A 22,234-nucleotide genomic window follows, 5' to 3' on the forward strand; every position below is an offset into this window, starting at 1 on the left:
CTCAAATAACCAATCACCAGTTTTGGTTTCCAAACCAACCAGATATCATAGCAGTACCAAATATTTACAAGACTTTAAGTAATTTACAACAACATCCTACTTTTGGTGGGTGGTGCGGGAGCTAGGAGTGGCCCGTGGTGGATTCTTTTGCACTTCCATGGCCTGGGGGAGAAAAACAATTTGAAAGTGTGAGTGGAGAAAATAACGTTCTCAAAACAATTTATAACATAGTAACCCCCGTTAAAGAATAAATAGGTATGTAAATCTGAAAGTCAACTGTACTCAAATACAAGGCATCTATATAAACATAAATATGTATACGTAACGATGCAGATATAAAACATGCACGGATATCGAGAAAACTGGTATATAAAATGACTGAAAGCACTAATTACATAAAAGCACTGAAACTTTTTTTAAAACTACCACCTAGATGTACCCCTGCAAATCTGTCAACTCCTTGGCAGGTCTCGGCGACACACAGTCTATCCGAGACATAAACTGGCAGGATTCAGGGGACTATAGTCAGCCTGATCCGCCGGCAGGTCTCGATGACACTAAGTCGACTCGAGCCGCTCTGGCAGGATTCAGGGGACCGTAGTCAGCCTAATCCGCAATCCTGGCAAGTCTCAGGGACACGAAGTCAGCCTAGCCACAAATCCCGGCAGGTCTCGGGACACCAAGTCTGCCGAGCCGCAAATCCTGGCACTCACAGTCCGAGCGTCCCCGAAACTCGTGAGGCAATGTCAAGTGCACTAACAGAACTGTAAATAGACTGGACGTCCGTAGACATCAGTCCAACTGTCCAACTGAGGGTAATCACCATAACTGGGTACATGGTGGTTTAAAATAAACTATTTTTAGAACCGTCTGGTAATTAACTGTAGTTTGATAAAACTGAGCTAAGCTACTATTTCTGTATCATAAATCTCAAAGTCTGCTGTCTATATAACTTTCGCATGTTCCACTAAGCAGTATAGAAATAAAGATATTTTACGATACAATTCATGCTCGGAAAACATGCAATAATACTTATTCAAGATCAAATATGAAATTTAATTATAAAAATCGTTTAGAAAAGAAAAGTCCACTCACTGCTGGTCCGAGCCAGCTGGACCTTTTGAAGGTCCCTCCTGTGGCTCAGTCGGGCCTCTGGTGCCTGATTAACCATGAATAATAAATTAATAAAACTGCTCAACAAAAGAATTAAATTAAAACCCTGACCCCCGGCTCCTAGAAATGCGTGCACTCATTTTCAGGTCAATCCTATGCCCACTTTAACTTTTCAGACAATTAGAACGGCCTTAAAAGACCCGAAGCTTTACTAAGCGATGAACTGCCAGACCGGTCGATCTGGAACCTCGTGGGGTGCACGATCTCCGATGGCCAATCTGGGATTCTCTAGAGGTTCCTCACAGAGAAAGACCCATGTCCTGCGAGTTTTGTCCGAAACGGACGGTCGGATTAGTCAAAATCGCGTTATCAATTAAAATCCAAACCCTAGCCCCAGGGTTCACGATTTCGGAGTATCCGGGACTCCGATTCGCGATCCGTTGAATCCAACACGATCCTGAAATCATGTAGAACGACATACCCAAAGTTGAGTGCGATCCAACGGCTCGACGATACTGCACCCAGAAATCGCGCAATATGGAAAATCCGTTCGGGGCTCAAACGGACTCCAAATTGAGATCTGCGAAGTCCTATGCGCTCGTGACGACACAAGGATCGTAAAACTACACAGAGTCACTTCACTACCCTCACCCACGCGCTGCCACATGCACCGGCAGTTTGGGTGTCCAAAGCGATAACGGCTCGCCGGAAAAACTCAAAACCAAGGCTCCAAACTTCTACCCTAGGTAAAACACCCCATTTGGAGTCACTTTTGTTCTTGGACATACCCCAAAAAGTTGTCGAAAACTGCCGATCACGGAGGCCGAAGTTCGGCCAATTTTCAATTCGAAAATCGAGTGTTCTACAGCTAAAATCGATCAAAACCCATCCAACCATCAGCTAGAGCATGAAAAATAGGTGAGAATTCATACCTTACTCGAACGATTTGGTTGAGAAACGAAGGAGAACGAAGGGTATAAAGTTCGGGTGAAAACCCGTCGAAAAACTCGATTTTCCGGCCAGTTCCGGGCCGCCCAAGGGCGGCGACGGGTCGGGAAAGAACGGCGGGTCTGCGGCGGTTCCGTTGGTACCCACATCGACGATCAGGACAGCCTGTGGTGGTGGCTGCGGCGGCAGGAAGGGGAGGGGGCTGCTGGTGCGACGGGAGGGAGGAGAGAGAGAGGAGAGAGAACTGAGGAGATAGAGAGAAAGAGGGATAAAAATATGACTTTTTCCAAATTACCGTTTTGCCCTTCACGGTATTTTGACCGTATTTTCTTCGTTACAACTCCGATTCGAGTCCACTCCGTGTCTACGGACTCGTTTCGTCGTGCTGTACGCAACGGCGTAAGCGGAATTGCCAAATTCCTTCTCAGTCAAAAATTCAACTTTTTCCTTATTAAATAATGCGAGGGCAAAATCGTCTTTCTCCTAGAATAAATTAATACTAATTTTTGGATATTTTGTTTTGGATTATTACATGAGATGTTTTAAATTATTATGCAATACTTTAATTCCTCAATATGGGATCACACTTTCAATATGCCTCCTCATGTGTGACGTCAATTATCAATTTTAAAACTCGAACATATATTGAATGACATGAGAGCATGTGAATTGTTGAACTCACCACATGGATACTCTACTCTAATCCGTATTAGAATGTGAACATTCAACCCAAAATTAGTTGCCAATGAATGAAGAGACCCAACATCTTAAAAGGTAAACAAAAGGAATATATTTACTTATCAGGAATGGTTATCAGAATAATTTCAATTCCTTCTTTTTATGTGTTTGCTAACTCATTGGTGTTGCAACCAATTCCTTACTTCATGTGTTTACATACACATAAGGAATAAAAATTTATGTGGGTTCTATATTAACATCCGTAATTAAATACCATCAAAACTAGGAATGAGATCAACTTGGGGCAGTAATTGGTCCGATCCCATTCTAAATACATAAACATGTCAAAAATGTTATTATCCTTGCAAAAAATTAGACAAATCGAAAACCGTTTCGACATCCAATAAATTTATATATTTATAATATTTATATGAGTTATTCGTTTTATTAGTCCCAGAACCCCGATTTGCATTTGAGTCCTCAATTTTCAAAATCTTTCCCGTGGTCCTTCAACTTCAATTTTGTTTGGAAAAATAGTCCTGTCGTCAATTTTGTTAACTTTTTGGTTAAATGTAGGAGGAAAATGGTAATTTTTTTTAAAATTTAAGTTGATTAAAATATTTTTTAAAATTAATTATTTTATTAAATTTTTTTTTTTTTAGGAATAAGAACTAATTTTAGATTTTTAGTTTGACTGCTGATGGGAAAAAGATTTTTTAATTTTATTGGCTAAAAGGAATATTCAGAAATTGGAAATTAAAAATAATACAAAAATACCATTTACCCCTGCATTTAACAGAAAAAGTTAACAAAATTGACAGCATAATGAAACTAAATTTGAAGGACCACGGAAACGATTTTGAAAATTGAGGGACTCAAATGCAAATCGAGTCTACGTTCAGGGACTAATAAAATGAATAACCCCATTTATATTTATATTATTTTAATCGCCGTATCGGTGCTGGTATCCTACTTTTTGGAAATTTTCCGTATCAAAATATCATATTGTATTGTATAAACGTACCAGTATCCGTATTGGTGCAACATAGCAGGTCACAAATTAAGTATCAATTATCACAAAGGCATGCTAGAAAAATCAAATCCATTTCCCTAACATGCATACTAGCAACCAAAAACTATGTAGAGTTCTCACGAATCAATATTTACATGCATAAACACAGGAAAACCTCTAACCAAGGCGTGAAGAACCCCTACCTGGTGTCTACACAACCGTAAAACCAAACACCACAGTTGAGCTCCAGGAGAGTCGGAAATCCCTATAAACAACAAGGATCACCATCAAATTCCAACTCACATTATCACTTTGATTTACAACCCACTTTCACTTCTTGGGTTAGTTAAACCAAAATATCCACTTCTTAGGACAATCCCAGCTCTTAGGAGTCTCTGAACATGTGGTTCTGCTCTGGACTTATTAAAGAAATTAAAGACTTCAATTAAAAACAGAAACTTCAGTTTTGTTAAACAATTTAGGCAGGAACACTTTGCCTTTGGAAAATCATTAAAAATCCATTTTGATTCAAAACGGTGTGAAAATTTCCAGATCATATGTAGACATACAAAACTTCAACATACTAAAATTTCATTGAATTCCGAGTTAAGGAAGCAAGTCAAAGACAGAAATCCAAAACAGACTAGGCTGCAGAGTTTTCTGTTTTCTGCAGAATAATTCCAACTTCGAAAATTTGTCAAAAATCTAATTTAACTCCAATTTGAATGAAATCAGTTTTGAAATACTCATCGAAATGTCTATTTTTCACACATCAAAACCCCAGTTTAAAACATAAATACGAACTAGGCCATTTTGTCCGGAACAGAACACATACTCAGATTTCTGCATAAATGCAGATCTCATTCTTTGACATTCAGTTCTAATAAGCTTTAAACACCAAAACAGTCCCAAATTCAAGATAAAATGACCATTATCCTCTTCAAACTCAGAATTATCCAACACACCCAACTACCAAGGCCACAAACTTGAAAGTAGAAACTTACCCAACTTCCACTTCAACCCAAAATTACTCTTAGTTCTCTATAGGTTCAACCCAACCCAAGGTAGATTCTTCCACTTCAACACAATCTCACTTAAATCAGTGTACACTGTACTAGAATTCCAGCACCACGTATGGATGTTGTAGGAGCTGAACTGAGAACTTTGAAGGAGAAACGAGGGAGAGAAAGGGTTTCTGGAAAGAGAGTCGTGAAGTAGGAGCTGAGCCGGAACCTCATCCTTCAAAGGATTGGTGTATATTTGTCCTATTCGAAACGACTCTGACCTTGCGTCAGGAAGTGGCTGAAACTCGTGAAGAGAAACTCCAGAAACTTGTTTTTTTCTCTTTCGAATCACCAACTCACACATGGGGAAAGAAGAGATCAACACCTGTCCTTTCAAGCCTATTCCAGCGACACTTATGCTGAGCTGGCTCAAGTGGTCAACACTCAACATGACACGTGTCCCTTACCTGGCCCAAGGATAGTCGCACGATCAGATTACCAGTCAAGGATCTGACGCCCAATATTTAGCCACGCCATTTCTTGATTTTCATCAAAACTAGGGTTACGTTGGGCTGTAGCCCACGTAGCTTTAAAAAAGAAAAAGAAATCAGTAGCTTGAAAAAAGAAAAAATTAAACCTAACAGTAACCCATGCCATTCTCACACCCCACTTGTGGCTGGGCCCTCATCTACTTTGTGGTCTTGTTGGCCTTTTTTTTATGGGTAATGCTAGGGAGACCATCTAATTGTACCATATTTGTGTACCAACTGATGTGGCTGATGAGTTAGCTATAATTTTTTAATTTTTAATTTGTACCATATTAAATGAGCTTTAATTTTTCCTACACCACTTAGGTTTCTGTAAAGTGAAGAGAAAAAAAATAAATAAAATAAAAGGTCATTTAATTATGTGGCATAGCCAACTCATTAGCCACATCAGTTGGTACACAAATATGGTACAACTAGATGGTCTCCCTAGCATTACCCTTTTTTTATAATGTCTAGTTGAATTCTATATATGAATAAAGTATTCTAATGTAATAAAGTCTTAATTTAATTCCATACTTTTTACAATTTGTATTTCTTAATTCTTATAGATAGTGGATTGAGAGTGAGAAATGATAACAATTTACGTGGAATTGGCATGGCTTTAGATTCCATATAATAAAGTATTCAAATATGACCTAAATATAAGGAAGTATCTAGTATCCTAGTTTGTATTTTGGGCTACCAAAATCGATTTATATGGAATAATAAAATATTTCAATTATCTCAAGGTTCATAAGGCGCAACTTCAGTAGTATATTTTTAACTATGTTGTTGAACATATATTCATTTTGATAATATGTATTTTTTATTGTTGTATTTAATATGTATTTGTTTTATGTTAAATCTTATTGAAAATTAGTCAATAAAACTATAAATAATTAGCATGATTTATATAATTTAATGTATACTTTTATTTTAGTTAGAAATTATAGCTAGTCCATTCGCCGAAAAATTCATGATTCTGTATTTAGAAAAATAAGAATACGAACTGTTTTCTTTGGGCCATCTAACACACGTTACTGCTTGCATGTTGCTAATAAGTTCAGCACATGCAAATAGAGATTAAAATCAAGTACAAAAATTTCTCCAGAAAAAGTGACACAGTACATGAATATTAGAAGAGTGATGGAAGCAATATCCCTCTGTATATATATATCAAATAAACTTTGACCACTAACTACTTGATTTTCCTATTATGGATCTTGGAATTGGACATGAAGAAGATTTTCAGAGCTATCATGAAAGAAAATCAATGAAAGTTGTGTCTGGACATGCGTTGTCCTTGGATCTTATCAAGATTTTCTACAGTAATCGAATTGGTTGTATCGTACAAGTCAGAAAGCATTTTGTTCTTTTCACTCAATCAAGACTTGCATGGAAAGTGACCAATCTCACCACAGAAAACATATTGAACGAAACACATGCATGCATGCATGCACGTGTCAGATCTGGTGGCAATCACATCAAACATCAATCTTGTTCAGTCACATTCACATCTTCACTTAACTACAAGAATAACATTTTTCAATATTATATTCTAACACATGGATTAGTAATATCCCAATCCCATGAAGGACGGTGTGTGATTTATAGAAGAAGAAAGAAACAAAAGCATGCACATGCACAAGGGATGTAAAAGTTGCTTTACGTCTCCAAATTTACTTTTCCTTTGGACACATTGAATGTAAAAGTTGCTTTAAATACCAAATTTCAATACAATTTTCCGTCTTTTATCATTCAACGTGGACTGACAAGTATAATAAAAAAATAATTCAGAATTAAGTTATGACTCTATTTTAGTGTGGAAGTATTATTCAACTGGTTATTTTAATTGAGATTTTTGTTTAAATTAGTGCAGTATAATAGCTCACGTATCATAATATGAGTGAACGATTTAAATATTTGTATTTCCCAGTTATATCATAAAACATCTATTTTAAATTGATTTTGAAGTTGAAATCTCGGGAATACTTCGTCGCGTCCATGGAATTGATGCTGACAGGAGGAAAACCCTCTGTGCCTCTTGTCCGTGAGAGTAGCTGTAAAGTAGTTTGTTTTTGTATCGTATTGTTCATAAGCCTAAGACTGGGCGCATTTAGAGCAGGGTTGTATAGGTTAATTGCTACTGGAAAAAGAAAAAAAAAAAATCAAGGGATAGTAAATAGAAAGCACAAGGCTCTCCTTTTATTTGTTTATAGATGATCTCAGCATTACAAGGGGAATTTATTAAATAGAAATAAAGAGGAACACTTAGCCACGGGGAATAGAAAAACGCCTACTCCCCTTTGCCAGCGAAACCCTAATCCCACTTGAGCCTTAATTAATTCGCGGGTTTATTAACTAAGTTTAAAAAGCAAAGGATAATGCTGACTTCCGGGAATCCATAAGTTTCGGTTTGAATGTTGAAGTCTGAATAGCCTCCCCTGAAGCTGATCTCTCTTGCACAATTTTAGTGCCCACATACCTGTCCAAGGAACAAAAATTTAAAGGAATGTGCAATATGGCATAGAGTTCATTACAAAAAAGCTATTCAAACTAATAATAATATTCAGAATTTATAGTGGTTGCAAGTAAGTGTGTATCACATATATACCTGCCTAACATCAGGTAAAAGCCTTGGGGGTGGCTTGCCGGTGTGGAAGGGAATGTAGAGCCATCAACAACGCGTAATGCATTGATCCCCATAACACGAAAATTACCATCAATCACTTTTCCAACAATGGCTCCACCATGGTAATGCCAATATGAGGCTACTGTGTCTCGGCAAAATTTTTCGAAAGCTGCATCATCTGTTTGGTTCTCTGGCAACGGTGTTCCCAATATATTAAAACCGTCTATACCTGGCAAATCTTCAACTTTATATGGTTTTAATGCGTCTGTACTTAAGAAAACACCAATATTCTTCATGCCACGAACACAATGAGTAAGATCTACCGGATCTGAATAGTAGTTGAATTTGACATTTGGTGCGACGCTGACATTAGAGGATGATTGCAGAGTGAGATAACCAGCAGATAAAGGTCCAGGAACTTTGCTAACAATGTGAGCGAAAGTCTGATTTGGCAGGGGATAAGATGTGGTAGGGAAAAGACTAAAAGGTGGAGTATCAAATGGCAAGCTCGATAGAGAACATTGGTAGAAATCGCTTTTAATGCCTACAACGGTTACAGTTGAGGCTTCTATAGGATTTGGGGGCAAAATGTTAATGAAATTACGAGGGTTGTCATTTAAATTTTGCCCGACGTAAGGATGGGAAGCAACAACTGAAATGTTCAGAGATGTTAGGTAAGACTCCGGGCCAACACCACTAAGTAGTAGAAGTTGAGGGGTTCCAAGTGCCCCTGCACTCAATATAACTTCCCCCTTACCCCTTACAAATGCACGATGAGACGTTCCATTAGAATCAGTATATACGACTCCTACAGCTGTCACACCTGCATTGAAGAATAACTTATAACTATGAACAAACAATTTATGAGATTGTATTCGTGCTATCAATGTTTTAAAATGATTAAATATTTACTTTGGAGTGGAGCAGCTGTCTCAGAGGCAACATACCTGATGCTTCGGTAAGGAAGATGATCTTCTGCACTGCTGCTTCAACCGCAACTTTCAAGTTGTCCGGGTCTCCTTTATTAAGCAGTTCATCAGATGCATGTCTGGTTCCGTTATTGTCAAAAGTTGAGCCGGTGAGTCTAGTTCCTGCTTGGTGAACCAAACTAAATCCATTGTCCGGAAGAACACCAGCCTCCAAGAATGCAGTTCCTGTAATAGATTGCCAAGATTGATTACTTGGCTTGTACACAATAGAGTCCTCAACCCACTCATATGCCTCATTAACCAGATCCAAGTCCCATTCAACTCCTGAATCATTAAAGAATGACTCGTTGGCTCTGGCATAAACGCCAGCATTGATTATGGTCGTGCCACCGAGGATCCTGCTTCTTACATTATCAATACCATCTTCGGACACGAACCTTTCGACTGGTGTCTTTCCATCATCTTGTTGCTGCAGATTGTATGCAAACCCATCTACAGTCAACGTGTTCGGGTATTCTGTAGCAATAGTGCCTCTTTCTAGAACGAGCACCGAGTAGTTTGCCGATAAGGTTGCTGCCAATGGACACCCTGAGGTTCCTCCACCAACTATAATGTAGTCATATGATCCTTCCAACTCCAGATCAACGGCGTTGTACACAAACTTCAGATAGCTAAAATCTGCAAAATATGAGATGAAGAGTTTTTAAAAGTATACATAAACAACTGGTTGCAACGATAGTGTAAAGCACATGCATCTACTTGTAGGCCTCAATGAGGTCGTTTCTGACACTTTTCTCAGAAGAAGTAACTTACCATGCTCAGATGAAGTATTGACAAGCGAGTGAACCTCTGAATATTGAAGATGAAGGACAAAAAGGTTCAACACCAACACTACAGCGGACATTGTTGATTTCGCCATTTCTTAAAATTTCTTTCACACTTTCACACTTTCATAGAGGCTATCCTCTAAGGAATTTATAGAGGATAAGGCTAAGTAAAGTTCAGCTAAAAAAATCACTATTTCAACAATGACATGATAAAATTATGATACAATAATAAAGATGGAGGCAGGGACGACCCTGACTTTTGGTGGCCCTTGGCCAGAAATCAAAATGATTCCCCTTGTATATAATCATAGTGTAACAAGAAAAAAAATAAAATTATACACATATATTTTATTTTTGGGTTAAATATAGTAGTTTAATTCAACTAAAATAACAAATGCAAACCATCGTATGATTCACAACCAAAAAAAAAAAAAACCATCAATCTTGAAGTAAGTGTTTGATTAATTGCATATTTGTTGTTCTAAATTAAGTTAATTTCTTTTAAATGTATCCCCTTGCATTGTTAAAGATTTGAAATGATTTTACTTCCCTCTCCAAAAATCACTTTTAATATGAGTCTCAACAATGATATATAACATATACAAATATAAAATAATTTGGGCTCCCTTCAGGGCCTTAGGTTGTCGCCCTCGGTGCCCAAGTCCAGGGCCAGCCTTGGATGGAGGCCGGAAATAGGGCTTTTTAATGTCTGAATTATGAAAGCATGATTGTATTCAAAGTCCCTATTGTTATCACATGGATGCATTATTATAATTTGAACTACTAACACCACCTGTACACACAGTAAATGTCATGTAATGTTTGCCCGTCGACAAATATATTTTTGCTTGTTCATCTTTATTTGTATGCGTCCATTTACATATATCTGGTTTTAGATTCTTTCTTACAAGTTCTGTCAGTTTCCATTTGGATTTTCCTTCCTTTTTTCTTCTTCTGAATTACGGATAAATCAATTTCCCCTGATGTGAAGGTAGTGGTTTCAAAGTCCCTATTGTTTTCACATGGATGCATTATTATAATTTGAGTGAACTACTAACACCACCTGTACACACAGTAAATGTCATGTAATGTGTTGATGCGAAAAAGTGGTTTGCCTTCGGAAGATGTAAGCTCCTGCAAAAGGACACGTTCGGTAAGACCTAGGGGTACCCGTGTGGTACCGGCCGAAGGCTCTCTGATGCTCAAGTAAGTACGGATTTAGTAAATATTAGATTACGGATGAAGCGGTAGCGTACCGTTGGTTTGTCTCCCTTCCTTTTGAGGATAGGGGTCTTCTTATATAGGCCTTGGGAGGCGTGCACTATACTCATATTTCCGATGTGGGACTGTAGAAGCGGATTGTGAGCATGACACGTGTCCTGCAAGAGAAGAGTCAAGATGTACAGCTTCGACAGGGCTCTTGCCGAAGGGTCATTGTGAAAAATATTGATCCCGTCCACGTGTTTGGTGGTCATAGGCCGTTTATTTCCGGTATAAACAGTAGTCCCCCAAGTTCTCTTCCGAAGGTCCTTCGGAAGGGAATTTAGTTCTCTATGGCAGTTCGTAGATGACCTACCGTTCGGTAAGCTCGTTTGGAAGAGACTCCCTGAGACCTGAAGGGTCGTCGATGCTGAGAGAGGTGAGGGCAGAGACGCTTCGTTTTCCGCGCCTGGCGTGTAGAGACGCTTCGTCTTCTGTACCTGGCGTGCAGCCCACATCACCATCCACCGGGCGACACGTGGCTAGCGAAGTGACGCCTGACGGCCGCATTTATGAGCCGTTTGGTTTCCCGAGGCGTACCGTTGCAGCCATCTCCCTATAAATAGAGGCTGCTCCAGGCGTAAAGCTCACTTTGCATTTGAGAGTTGACGCGAGAGCTCTGTGTAGGCGATTTCCGAAGAGAGTGAACGGCAATCCAGGCGATTTTCACGGAAGCTCTCGGCATTCAAGGTGATTTTCGAAGTATCCATTCAGTAGTCAGATTTCCCGCACTACTCAAGGTAAGGTACCGTTCGGCAGTCTCTTTATTTCTGTACGTGCTTTCACGACATAGGCTTAGCCGATCGTTAGTAGGACTCTCCTTCGGTGGTTTAGTGAGCCATAGGTAGTGACGTAGGCCTTAGCCTTCGGTGGTCTAGTTTATGACACGGCCTTAGCCTTCCTTTCCTTTTTTGTAGATGTCTGCTAGCGAGTCGTCCTTCGGCAGTGAGCCCAATGCGTTCGATGAGGAGTTGTTATCGGACTGGGACACATCCAGCGGGGCTGCGAGCCTCGAAGCCGAGGGTGGAGAGGACACCGATGTTGAGATACTCGGTGAGGAGGTGAACTCCGTTCCCACCCACGGCATCGGCAAGGGACTTATGACGGGGCAACCGCTTCCCTTGGCCGCGGTCTATAAGGATGGTACCCGCGTCGTTTCCTTTGAGCATCAGTCGGAGGCCTCCACCTCCGGTCGTGATGAGGGCGTTGCCGGCCCTTCTCGGCCGAGGGTGACGATCATCCACCGGGAGCGGTCTAGGAGACCGGTGGGTGTACCCAAGAAGGCTCTGTTTGGGGTCGATTACCTGGAGCCCAACAAGATCGCCGAACGGGAGCTGGAGAAAATTAGCGCCGAGTACCTCATCCTGGACTCGGTGAAGATGAGGATTCCGGGTCCTACCGAGTCCCTCAGCGACCCAGGGGATGGTGAAGTCACCTTCTTCACCGATGTGCTTCTGCAAGGGGTCAGGTTGCCGTTGCAGCCTGCCGTGCAGAAGATACTTGCCCAGATCATGTACGCCCCAGGCCAATAAAATCCCAACTTTTGGGTGGCCTTGATGGGGGTGATAGCTGCGTTCGTGATTGCCGAGGAGGGGGAGCCCTCCTACGAGCAGTTCTCGTACCTGTACAGCATCACCAAATCCAAGAGTGCCGATCACGGTGGCTGGGTTCAGGCGAACTGCCTGAAGGCTTCCGAGCGGGGGCACTTCATCAGCTCGGTGCCGACTTCCCAGTAGTCGTGGAGGAATCGGCGGGTGCTACTCTCCGATGATTGGGAATCGCCATCGGGAGTACCCCCACGGTTTTCGGTACCCACGACGTTTCAAATTGCCGGTAGGTTTCCGAGTTACCGATCGGTAGTCCGACTATTGTCTCCACTTGTTTATATTTTATTTTATTTTTTTACTAATTCGCTCTTCCAACAGGTAAACTCAAGCAGCCGAACCCTAAACAGAGTGAGATTTGGCAGCTCGACAGAGTGAGGCTGAAGGTGCCTGCTGCCGAGCGAGTTTATCCGTGCTTCCTCTTCACCAACAATCTCATCAGAGCCAGCCTCGTCAACCCTGCCGAGAGTAAGTATACTTTGATCCCCCTTTTTTTTTTTTGTATTGTTTGTTTTTGGCATGCCGTCTGACCGATTGTTTTTGACCTGTGACGGACGCAAGGAAGGCTGCCGAGGGCAAGAAGATGAACGAGTCCTCCAGGAGGCGCCTTATGATGGGCCTGGAGGGCAAGAAGAAGAAAAAACAACCCGTGACCCTCGCGGAGCGCCTGCGACAGCTGGTCGCTGAGCCCGTCGCATGGCCGGCTGCCGATGCCCCTGCGCCGAGGCAGTCCGATGCCGATGCCGCCGCCTCCAGAGCTGCCGGGAAGCGGCCGGTGACAGTGGACTTGGAAGCCTCGCCGGCTTCCAAGCGGAGCCATCCGTCGGAGGCTCCGAGGGCCATCTTGCGGTGGAGGACGAGGACGGACCTACCAAAGCTGTCACCATTGCCTGCCCCTCGAAGACGGTGCAGTTCGTCAACCACATGATCCTCGGCTCTCAGATGGAGCTGCCGGAGATTGACGAACTGCCGAAGAAGCTTCTTCGGGAGCAGGCTGGACGCGCCTTCCGTCTTCCGGCTTCAGTAAGAATTTTTCTTTTTCTTTTGTTCTTGCTTTCCTTTTTTTTTTTTGCCAAATGGGGCACGCTTCTGCGTCCATGGACATGTGGCTCTGCGTCAAGCGGGCGAAAAAAGCCTACGACGACGGCAGGGCCAAGGTTGCCGAAGCAGGCAAGGCACTCCAAGACCACGCCCAGCTGCTCAAGGAGAAGGAGGTTGCCGAACGGCAGGCTCTCGCTTCGGGGGCGAAGGTGGAGGAGTTGCGGGTGGCCTTGGAGGCAGCGCAGGCGGCAGCGAGGGATGCCGAGGCCGCTTCAGAGGCGGTCCAAGATGCCTTGGAGGAGTCCGAGCGGACCAAGGCTGCGGAGATCGAGGCTGCCGTTCGATCGGCCATCCAGGGATACCGTTCTTCTTAAGAGTTCACTGCCTTACTGGACGGGGAAGTTGGCTCGGAGATGGCGGACCTGCTGTACCGATTCAAACGGTACAACCCTGGCCAGAAGCTGAACCTGAACTTTTCACGGAAGCTCTCGATATAGGTAGAGAATTTCCCCAGGCAGTGGTTTTGACAACAGGGGGCCTTTGCTCATGTAGTTCTTTAAGTCTTGAAATGCCTTATCACATTTGGCAGTCCATATGATATGCTGTTTGCCCCCTTTCAAGGCTTTAAAGAACGGTACACATTTATCGGTAGCTTTCGATACGAAGCGGGTCAAGGCGGCCACGCGTCCGGTAAGGCTTTGAATGTCCTTCGTCGTCTTCGGCCTCTCCATATCGATGATTGCTTTTATTTTTTCGGGATTCGCTTCGATCCCCCTTTGACTGATCATGAATCCGAGGAATTTCCTGGAAGATACACCGAAGGCGCATTTCTTCTGGTTCAGTCTCATTCGGTAGTCTTTCAGTATGCCGAACATGATTGATAAATTTTGCAGGTGTTCCTCGGCAGTTCTGCTTTTTACCAACATGTCGTCAACGTAAACCTCCATGATGTTGCCGATGTATCCGGCGAAGATTTTGTTGACAAGCCTTTGATATGTTGCCCCCGCGTTCTTCAGACCGAACGGCATGACATTGTAACAGTACAACCCCTTGTCCGTTATGAATGCGGTGTGTTCGCTATCGGGAGGGTGCATGAATATCTGATTGTAGCTGGAATAGGCGTCCATGAAGCTGAGCAGTTCGTGGCCGGCAGTGGCGTCCACAAGCTGATCTATCCGTGGCAACGGGAAGCTGTCCTTCGGGCAGGCCTTGTTGAGATCGGTATAGTCTTGGCACATTCGCCACCCGCCTGTGGCCTTTCTCACCATCACGGAATTTGCCAGCCATACGGGATACGTTGCCTCCCGGATGAAGCCGATGGTTTGAAGTTTGTCGACCTCTGTACGCATGGCCTCGTATCGTTCGGCATCGTACGATCGGCGCTTCTGCCTAACGGGTTTATAAACGGGGGAAATGCTGAGTTTATGGCTGATGACCTCGGGGGCGATGCCGGGCATATCTTCGTAAGACCATGCAAACACTTCCGAATGGTGCCGCAAGAAATTTATGAATTGCGTTCGGAGGTCAGGAGTGAGTCTTGTGCCGATCCTAACCTGACGATCGGGCTGTTCATCGCTCAAAGTTACCGTCTCCAGTTCCTCGGCGGGTTTTGTGTGAGGGGTTGGGGACTCATCTCTTGGGTCGTCAACCGGTCCCATGCCGTTCGGTAACCCCTGCACAGACATGGTCTCGTCGGGGAGTTTGAAAGAGGTTGCCTTGAGAGCCGTGGCGTAGCAAGTCCGCGCACTTAACTGGTTTCCTCGGATTGCTCCCGTGCCGTTCGAGGTTGGGAATTTCATCAATAGCATGTGGGGCGAAAGATGAGCCTTAACCCTCGTAAGTGCTGTTTGGCCAACGATGACGTTGTACGCCGTCGGGCAATCAACGATGAGGAATTGATCGTATGTCGTTGTTTTCCTTGGCGCAGTACCGAAGGTAATTGGCAGTTTTACGCTACCGACCGGTTGGACTAGGTCCCCAGAGAAACTCAACAGAGGTGTTAACTTCCGGTTGACCTGGTTGTCATTTATTCCCATTTCTCTGAAAGCTTCGGCAAAAATCACGCTTACGGAGCTCCCGGTATCGATCAGTACTCGTCCTACGTCGTAGTCGGCAATTTCTGCTCGGATGATCATTGGGTCGTCGTGGGGATAGATGACTCCCTCTTCCTCCTCTTCGCAAAATGTGATCGGTTCCCAATGAACTTTTGGTACTTCCTGGTGCCGATTCACCTCTATGCCGAACACCTTGGGAAACTGTGCGGCGCGCACGTATTGTTTCATTGACCGGTTACTCATTCCTGCAACGGTAGGGCCACCGCTGATAGTACTTATCATGTTTATCTGCCGAGTTGGGTTCGGCACCGGCGCTGGTGGCTGCCGGGCGATATACTGATCTAGCCTCCCCTCTCTGATCAGACGTTCGACAATCTTTCTCAGGCTTATACAATCTTCCGTATTGTGGCTGTTGTGCTGATGGTATCGGCAGAATTTACCGGTATCCCGGTTGTCTTGCCGATTGGGTCTTCGCAGATTCGGTTTTGGTATTATTTCTTGTTCGTTCATCAGAACGGCCTCATAGGTGGTATTCAATAGGGTAAAGACCTCGTTGCCGTGGTCACGATTAGGTAGGGGTCCTCGGTTGTCGTTGCGACCATACCGCCCTTTTCCCTTCTTCGGCTGGTCTCTTCGATCGGCACGGTTGTCTTGCCTCTTATGGTCTGCCGAATATGAGTCTACCCTCTCGTAGGACGGTGTCTTCGCCGGATAAGCATTTGGTTATGTATCCTCTCGGCGTGCCAAAACACTGGGTTTCGAGTTGAAGTATTCGGCCTTGGCGTGGACTGCTGCCTGCTTCATCAGTTCGTCATACGTGCGCCAGTTGCTGCTGTGTACTAGGTATCGGAAGTGCGAGGACCGAAGGCCACTCTTGAAGGCGCCGTAGGCTGCCCTATCGTCTGTTTCCGGACACCTCGAGTATTCGTGACTGAAGCGCGCCGCGTACTCTCTCAATGGTTCGTCCTCCCTTTGCCGAATCGTGTACAGATCATCGGCAGAGTAAAGACGGTCCGTTTGGATCATGAAGTGATTGAGGAAAATTTGTTTCAGCTCGTCAAAAGAATCTATCGTTTCCGGTTTCAACCGGTAGAACCAGTTCAGGGCTGCTTCGGTAAGGGAAGATGGGAATAGTAGGCACTGCCCCTCATCGCTCAGGCCCTTGCATCCAATGGCGGACTGAAATGAATGAAGGTGGGTTAAAGGGTCCTCGGTTCCAGTATAGAACGGTATACGCAGTTGCTGCACTTCCCTATCCTACCGAGAACGCCGGATGCGTCTGGTGAATGGTCCGGGCCGAAGCTTTCCCCATTCCGGTTCTTGGGAGCGAGCTTTGTCGTTTTTCATTTTCTGGACTTTCTGAAAAAGGAGTCGGACAACAGGGTCCCGGCTTGGGATTTCCTCGGAACCATAGTCTTCCGAGCGTCTTCGCGGGCTTACTGAATTATCCCCCGAGTATCGAGAAGGCGTTGCAGAACTGTAGGTGGGAGTTTGCGTCTTGGAAGGGATGTATTCGGATGCCGACTCCTCTGCGGAGTCCAGCCCTCTGACCCTCCGAATAGGCGACTTGCTTCCTAAGACGTTCATCCGGGATTCCTTTAGTCGAGCGTTAATCCTGATCGGAGACCTCTGTCTCTCTGCCTCTCGATCGTTAAGCCGATGTCGGCAATCGGAATAGACCTTCTTTGGGACGTGTGGTTGATCCCTGGGTGTCGGCACCACCAACTGTTTGGAAGGCGCGGGCGTTGCCCTTGCTACCTTTCCGTACTTCCTCTTCCTATGAGGGGTTTGCAAGCTCTCGGAAGAGTGAGTTGTCTGGATGTTCTGCGTGTGCTGCTGGGTTTCGTCCACTTTGGACGAAAGAAGGTGGTTGTGTTCCTGAAGCCTAGCCATGTCCTTCTGCAGGGACGCGATTTGGACTACTAGCTCGGCTTCGGTGGTTGTTTGGGTTGAGGGGGTATTTCCGAAGGGAGTGCATGGGCGTAGCGCTGGGCTAGCTCCAGTTTGCCTTCCGAATGGCACCCCTTCCTCTGATAGGAAAGTGGGTACTGAGGTGGTCCCCATGTGTCTAGGGGATAGTGGGTTGATGGTTTTTATTTCGTTTCCCACAGACGGCGCCAAACTGTTGATGCGAAAAAGTGGTTTGACACGTGGCTCGCCCAACTTAGTGATATTGTGTCTTCGGAAGGGAGTTAGTCTTCGGAAGATCAAGTTCCTGCAAAAGGACACGTTCGGTAAGACCTTGGGATACCGGTGTGGTACCGGCCGAAGGCTCTCCGATGCTTAAGTAAGTACGGTTTTAGTAAATATTAAATTACAGATCAAGCGGTAGCGTACCGTTGGTTTCTCTCCCTTCCTTTTGGGGATAGGGGTCTCCTTATATAGGCCTTGGGAGGCGTGCACTATGCTCATATTTCCGATGTGGGACTGTAGAAGCGGATTGTGAGCATGACACGTGTCCTGCAAGAGAAGAGTCAAGATGTACAGCTTCGGCAGGGCTCTTGCCGAAGGGCCATTGTGAAAAATATTGATCCCGTCCACGTGTTTGGTGGTCATAGACCGTTTATTTCCGGTATAAACACCACCTGTACACACAGTAAATGTCATGTAATGTTTGCCCGTTGACAAATATATTTTTGCTTGTTCATCTTTATTTGTATGCGTCCATTTACATATATCTGGTTTTAGATTCTTTCTTACAAGTTCTGTCAGTTTCCATTTGGATTTTCCTTCCTTTTTTCTTCTTCTGAATTACGGATAAATCAATTTCCCCTGATGTGAAGGTAGTGGTTTCAAAGTCCCTATTGTTTTCACATGGATGCAATATTATAATTTGAGTGAACTACTAACACCACCTGTACACACAGTAAATGTCATGTAATGTTTGCCCATCGACAAATATATTTTTGCTTGTTCATCTTTATTTGTATGCGTCCATTTACATATAACTGGTTTTAGATTCTTTCTTACAAGTTTTGTCAGTTTCCATTTGGATTTTCCTTCCTTTTTTCTTCTTCTGAATTACGGATAAAGCAATTTCCAGTGATGTGAAGGTAGTGGTTCACTCGTTGCCAAGTACTGTAATTATTTGAGCCTCACACCATCTCCCTCCAGACCAATCCTGAGCCATAAAGCACTTCATATGCAGCTCATGAGAGGATAAGATCACATGCTATTATTAAAGCCTGACAGCATCTCACTGATCTCCAGCACAATGCCAAACAGTGAGAGAAATTGAAACGAAGATGTGAGGACACGATCAGATGCAATATCAAGGCCAAGCTGTGAGAGCAACCCACGTACAGCTGTGACGAAAAGGACTCATCAAATAATGATATCAACTGCTGAATAGAAATATCGAATGGTTGTTGAGCGAGACATTCCGTAAACATCAAATATTATTGTGAAAGTCTAAAGCAAAATCCAGGTTTCCATTTTTAGATCTCTGCAAAATGACTTTCATACAACAAAAGGATAAGTTTGTGAAAATACATATGATTTTGTAAAGATTGCGTTTTCAGTATTCAAGAGTAATACAATAAGATAAAGAAACACGCCAAAGGCTGTATCAATCCTCTACAGTGCAGAATGTAAAAACAAAAAGTACACAGAAAGTATTTTACGTAGTAAAATTCCACCTTTGGGGAAAATCCACGAGACCTGATAGTCCAAGGAAAATCCACTATAGAACAATGATGTTAATGTTAATAAGATTGTGAGTTTGAAATAGCACAATCAAGATGCATGATTGAATGAAGAATTTACCTCAGAGATCGTTGGTTGACATATGTGCCTTCAAATCATATCTTGAAATTTTGACAACCACCATTGCTCTTCTATCACAACTAATTTACTATCTATACTTAGTCTATTTGGTATCTAGGGAATGCCAATCACAAAATCAATACTAACAGTTTGTTAATGGGATTAAGATGTTAGATTGGACTAGTTTTTTCTAATCCAGGTTTCACCAAAAATAGGTCGATGTAAGAACCAGACTATATGGGACTCCAGCCCTGTAACATTTCACTTTGTCCCATGTGGAAGAAGGCCCAAGTCCTAATTTCTAAATATGAGCTAAGACGAATTACATACATGACAACTAATGATGCATGCAAGAGAACATTATAATGCATTGAGAACATTATAATGCATGCAATGCAGACATAAAAATATTACCTTCACTGAGCTTGATTGCATAGGGTAATTATGAAGTTGATCTCAGCCAACATAGTCTACGTAACACTAACTTGAACAAGCCTAATTCTTTAAGCTTGATCATACATATGAGAGTACATGTTTGTCAAGGAAAACCAAAAATATTAGCTAAACAAAACCTAACAATAACACAAAGCTAAGAGCTTCTGAGACATGTTTTAGAGGTAGAGAAAACAAAAAGAGGCAAGGAGACAGGTTGGGTGAGGGAGGGGTTTTGTTTTTGTTTTTGTTTTTCCTTTGTACAATTTGATTCTTCAAGTGTTTTAAATATTGCAGAGGTTTGTGAGGAGTATCAAACTTCATGGTTTTTTTATATTTTCCAAAGTTAAGAAGGGGAATGGGGGTTTTCTTGCACATACATTGACAAGGTGCGTTATGGAGATTCGAATATGTGTTCACTAATCTGTAAGTCAAGGTCTTTTTTCATTAGGCTAGACCTCGTTGGCGGAGTATCAAACTAATGAACCTATACCTTTAAGGATTGAAATTAATGTTTTTAATTAGTTTATTTTATACCGAACTTATGTAAAAATAATAATTTCTCATAATACATATATAAAATTGTTTAAATTTGAAAATACTTATATAGTACGGTTCTCCTAATTTCATACTTGCTTCTGGCTTCTAGAAAAAAATAAAAATAAAAATAAAAAACTTTCTCACGATGTGCGCTCTAGTACTGATCTGTAGGTTCAGCACGTTTAACACGCATCATGCCTTCAAAGAATGAATAATGTTTTCCACATTTTCCTTACCAACCCGGAGCCTGATGAAGCAAACTTATAAAAGAAAATGATTCAGGGGCTAGGCCCATAGGCCCACCGCTTTTAAGTTTTCTGTTCAAAATCACATGTTCACCGGACATCTTTAACATAAAGTTCTTTTACTTTTCTCATCAATAATTTTGATGTCGATACATCAATAAAGGCTTCAGGTTAGAATACAAGACACTATTTCTAAAGTAAACTTCGTCTTGGCAATTAATACATAGAATACAACTACCTGTAAGTTCAATATCTGCTGTACACATTGTGGGGACAGAAGTGTGGCCCGAGGTTTACTTGACAGGGATGGGTCCAATGTGGCCCTGCCTTGAAGCGCCTTGACTATAATGAGTGGAAAGTTATAAGGGGTACGTTATAAGGGGTAAGTTATAAGGGGTTCACTTTATAGCCATCAGATCAATCCAAGGGCTGGGGAGAATTGAGATAAAGTTTCACAATTGGGTAGGTGGGGAACCCAAACCCGAATTGAATATCCAGCACGTCCAAAAAGAAGAAGAAGAGGGAAACACGTCCGAAAAAGAAGAAGAAGAGGCAAGTTCGAAGTTTGAACAGAAAAAACTCATCTCTCTAAAACCCAGAGGTCTGAGATACCCAATGAAGGCAACGGCTAACGACAGTTGAAGGCAACGATTCGCCACTCCGTTCTCCAGACCCTGAAAAAGTATTTATTTTGAGTAGAAGGGGCAAAGGTGTGGATTCCAAATCAGTGAAGGGGCGAAGCAGTGGAAGGGGAAGGAGAGAAGCTGTATTCGTTGGAAGTGGTAGGTTCCATTTGTGGAGCAAAGAAACAGAAACACCCCACACAGACGCCTTGCAATAACCAGCATTTGGTGAGTAATTTATGGAATTTGAGTTTAGGGTTAGAGTAATGGTTTTCCCCAATTTGTACCATAAATTTTGTTAGATTTGGCATCTCTTCGTTGTACTTCAGTTGCATGTTAATTTTTGCTTGGGTATATGTTAAAAAGAGAATGAAAATCAAGTCAATAACAAGTGAATAACATGTCAATAATGATCTGAATAAGATAATGGTGTTGAATTGGAGGAGGCCCTCAAAACCTTCCACATTTGAAGCAGTGCATAGTGCAGATTATCTCTCTGGCGCTAGAATATGTATATATATATTTTGAAATAAATATGATTTCCTTTGTTACTAAATTTGCCTGAGAAACATGAGAACAGATAATAATAAACTCATGAATAGAAGTGCAAAGCATTTGATGAGTAATTTATGGAATTTGAGTTTAGGGTTAGAGTAATGGTTTTCCCCAATTTGTACCATCAATGTTGTTGGATTTGGCATCTCTTCTTTGTGCTTCAATTGCATGTTAATTTTTGCTTGGGTATATGTTAAAAAACGAATGAAAATCAAGTCAATCACATGTCAATAACATGTCAATAACATGTTAGTAATGATATGAATAAGATAATGGTGTTGAATTGGAGGAGGCCCTCAAAACCTTCCACATTTGAAGCAGTGCAGAGTGCAGAGTTCCTCTCTGGCGCTAGAATTTATATATTTTTTGAAATAAATATTATTTCATTTGTTACTAAATTTGCCTATGAGAAATGAGAACAGATAATAATAAACTCATGAATAAA

At 42.5% G+C, this 22,234-nt stretch overlaps 1 protein-coding gene and 1 long non-coding RNA gene across 2 annotated transcripts; both read right to left on the reverse strand.

Annotated features, from left to right (window-relative positions):
* Positions 1-1,120: 1,120 nt before the first annotated feature.
* Positions 1,121-5,034, reverse strand: LOC117615680. The gene is made up of 3 exons (XR_004584045.1): positions 4,756-5,034; positions 3,955-4,016; positions 1,121-1,159 (listed from the first exon to the last, which is right to left on the reverse strand). It is a non-coding gene; the product is annotated as an uncharacterized LOC117615680 (long non-coding RNA).
* A 2,424-nt stretch (positions 5,035-7,458) lies between these two features.
* LOC117635510 ((R)-mandelonitrile lyase 4) lies at positions 7,459-9,944 on the reverse strand. Its single transcript, XM_034369817.1, has 4 exons — positions 9,657-9,944; positions 8,862-9,521; positions 7,897-8,737; positions 7,459-7,767 (listed from the first exon to the last, which is right to left on the reverse strand). The coding sequence occupies exons 1-4, from the start codon at positions 9,760-9,762 to the stop codon at positions 7,650-7,652; spliced, it is 1,725 nt and encodes a 574-aa protein (XP_034225708.1). The 5' UTR covers positions 9,763-9,944; the 3' UTR covers positions 7,459-7,649.
* Positions 9,945-22,234: the final 12,290 nt, after the last annotated feature.

The sequence above is a fragment of the Prunus dulcis genome, chromosome 1, assembly GCF_902201215.1.
Source record: "Prunus dulcis chromosome 1, ALMONDv2, whole genome shotgun sequence".
Lineage (NCBI taxonomy): Eukaryota > Viridiplantae > Streptophyta > Magnoliopsida > Rosales > Rosaceae > Prunus > Prunus dulcis.

Coding starts and splice junctions, on each gene's coding strand:
- LOC117635510 (XM_034369817.1), bottom strand. CDS start 9,762: ATGGCGAAATCAACAATGTCCGCTGTAGTGTTGGTGTTGAACCTTTTT. Junction 9,522..9,656: donor CAATACTTCATCTGAGCATG/GTAAGTTACTTC, acceptor CATATTTTGCAG/ATTTTAGCTATCTGAAGTTT. Junction 8,738..8,861: donor CTTCCTTACCGAAGCATCAG/GTATGTTGCCTC, acceptor TCTTCAATGCAG/GTGTGACAGCTGTAGGAGTC.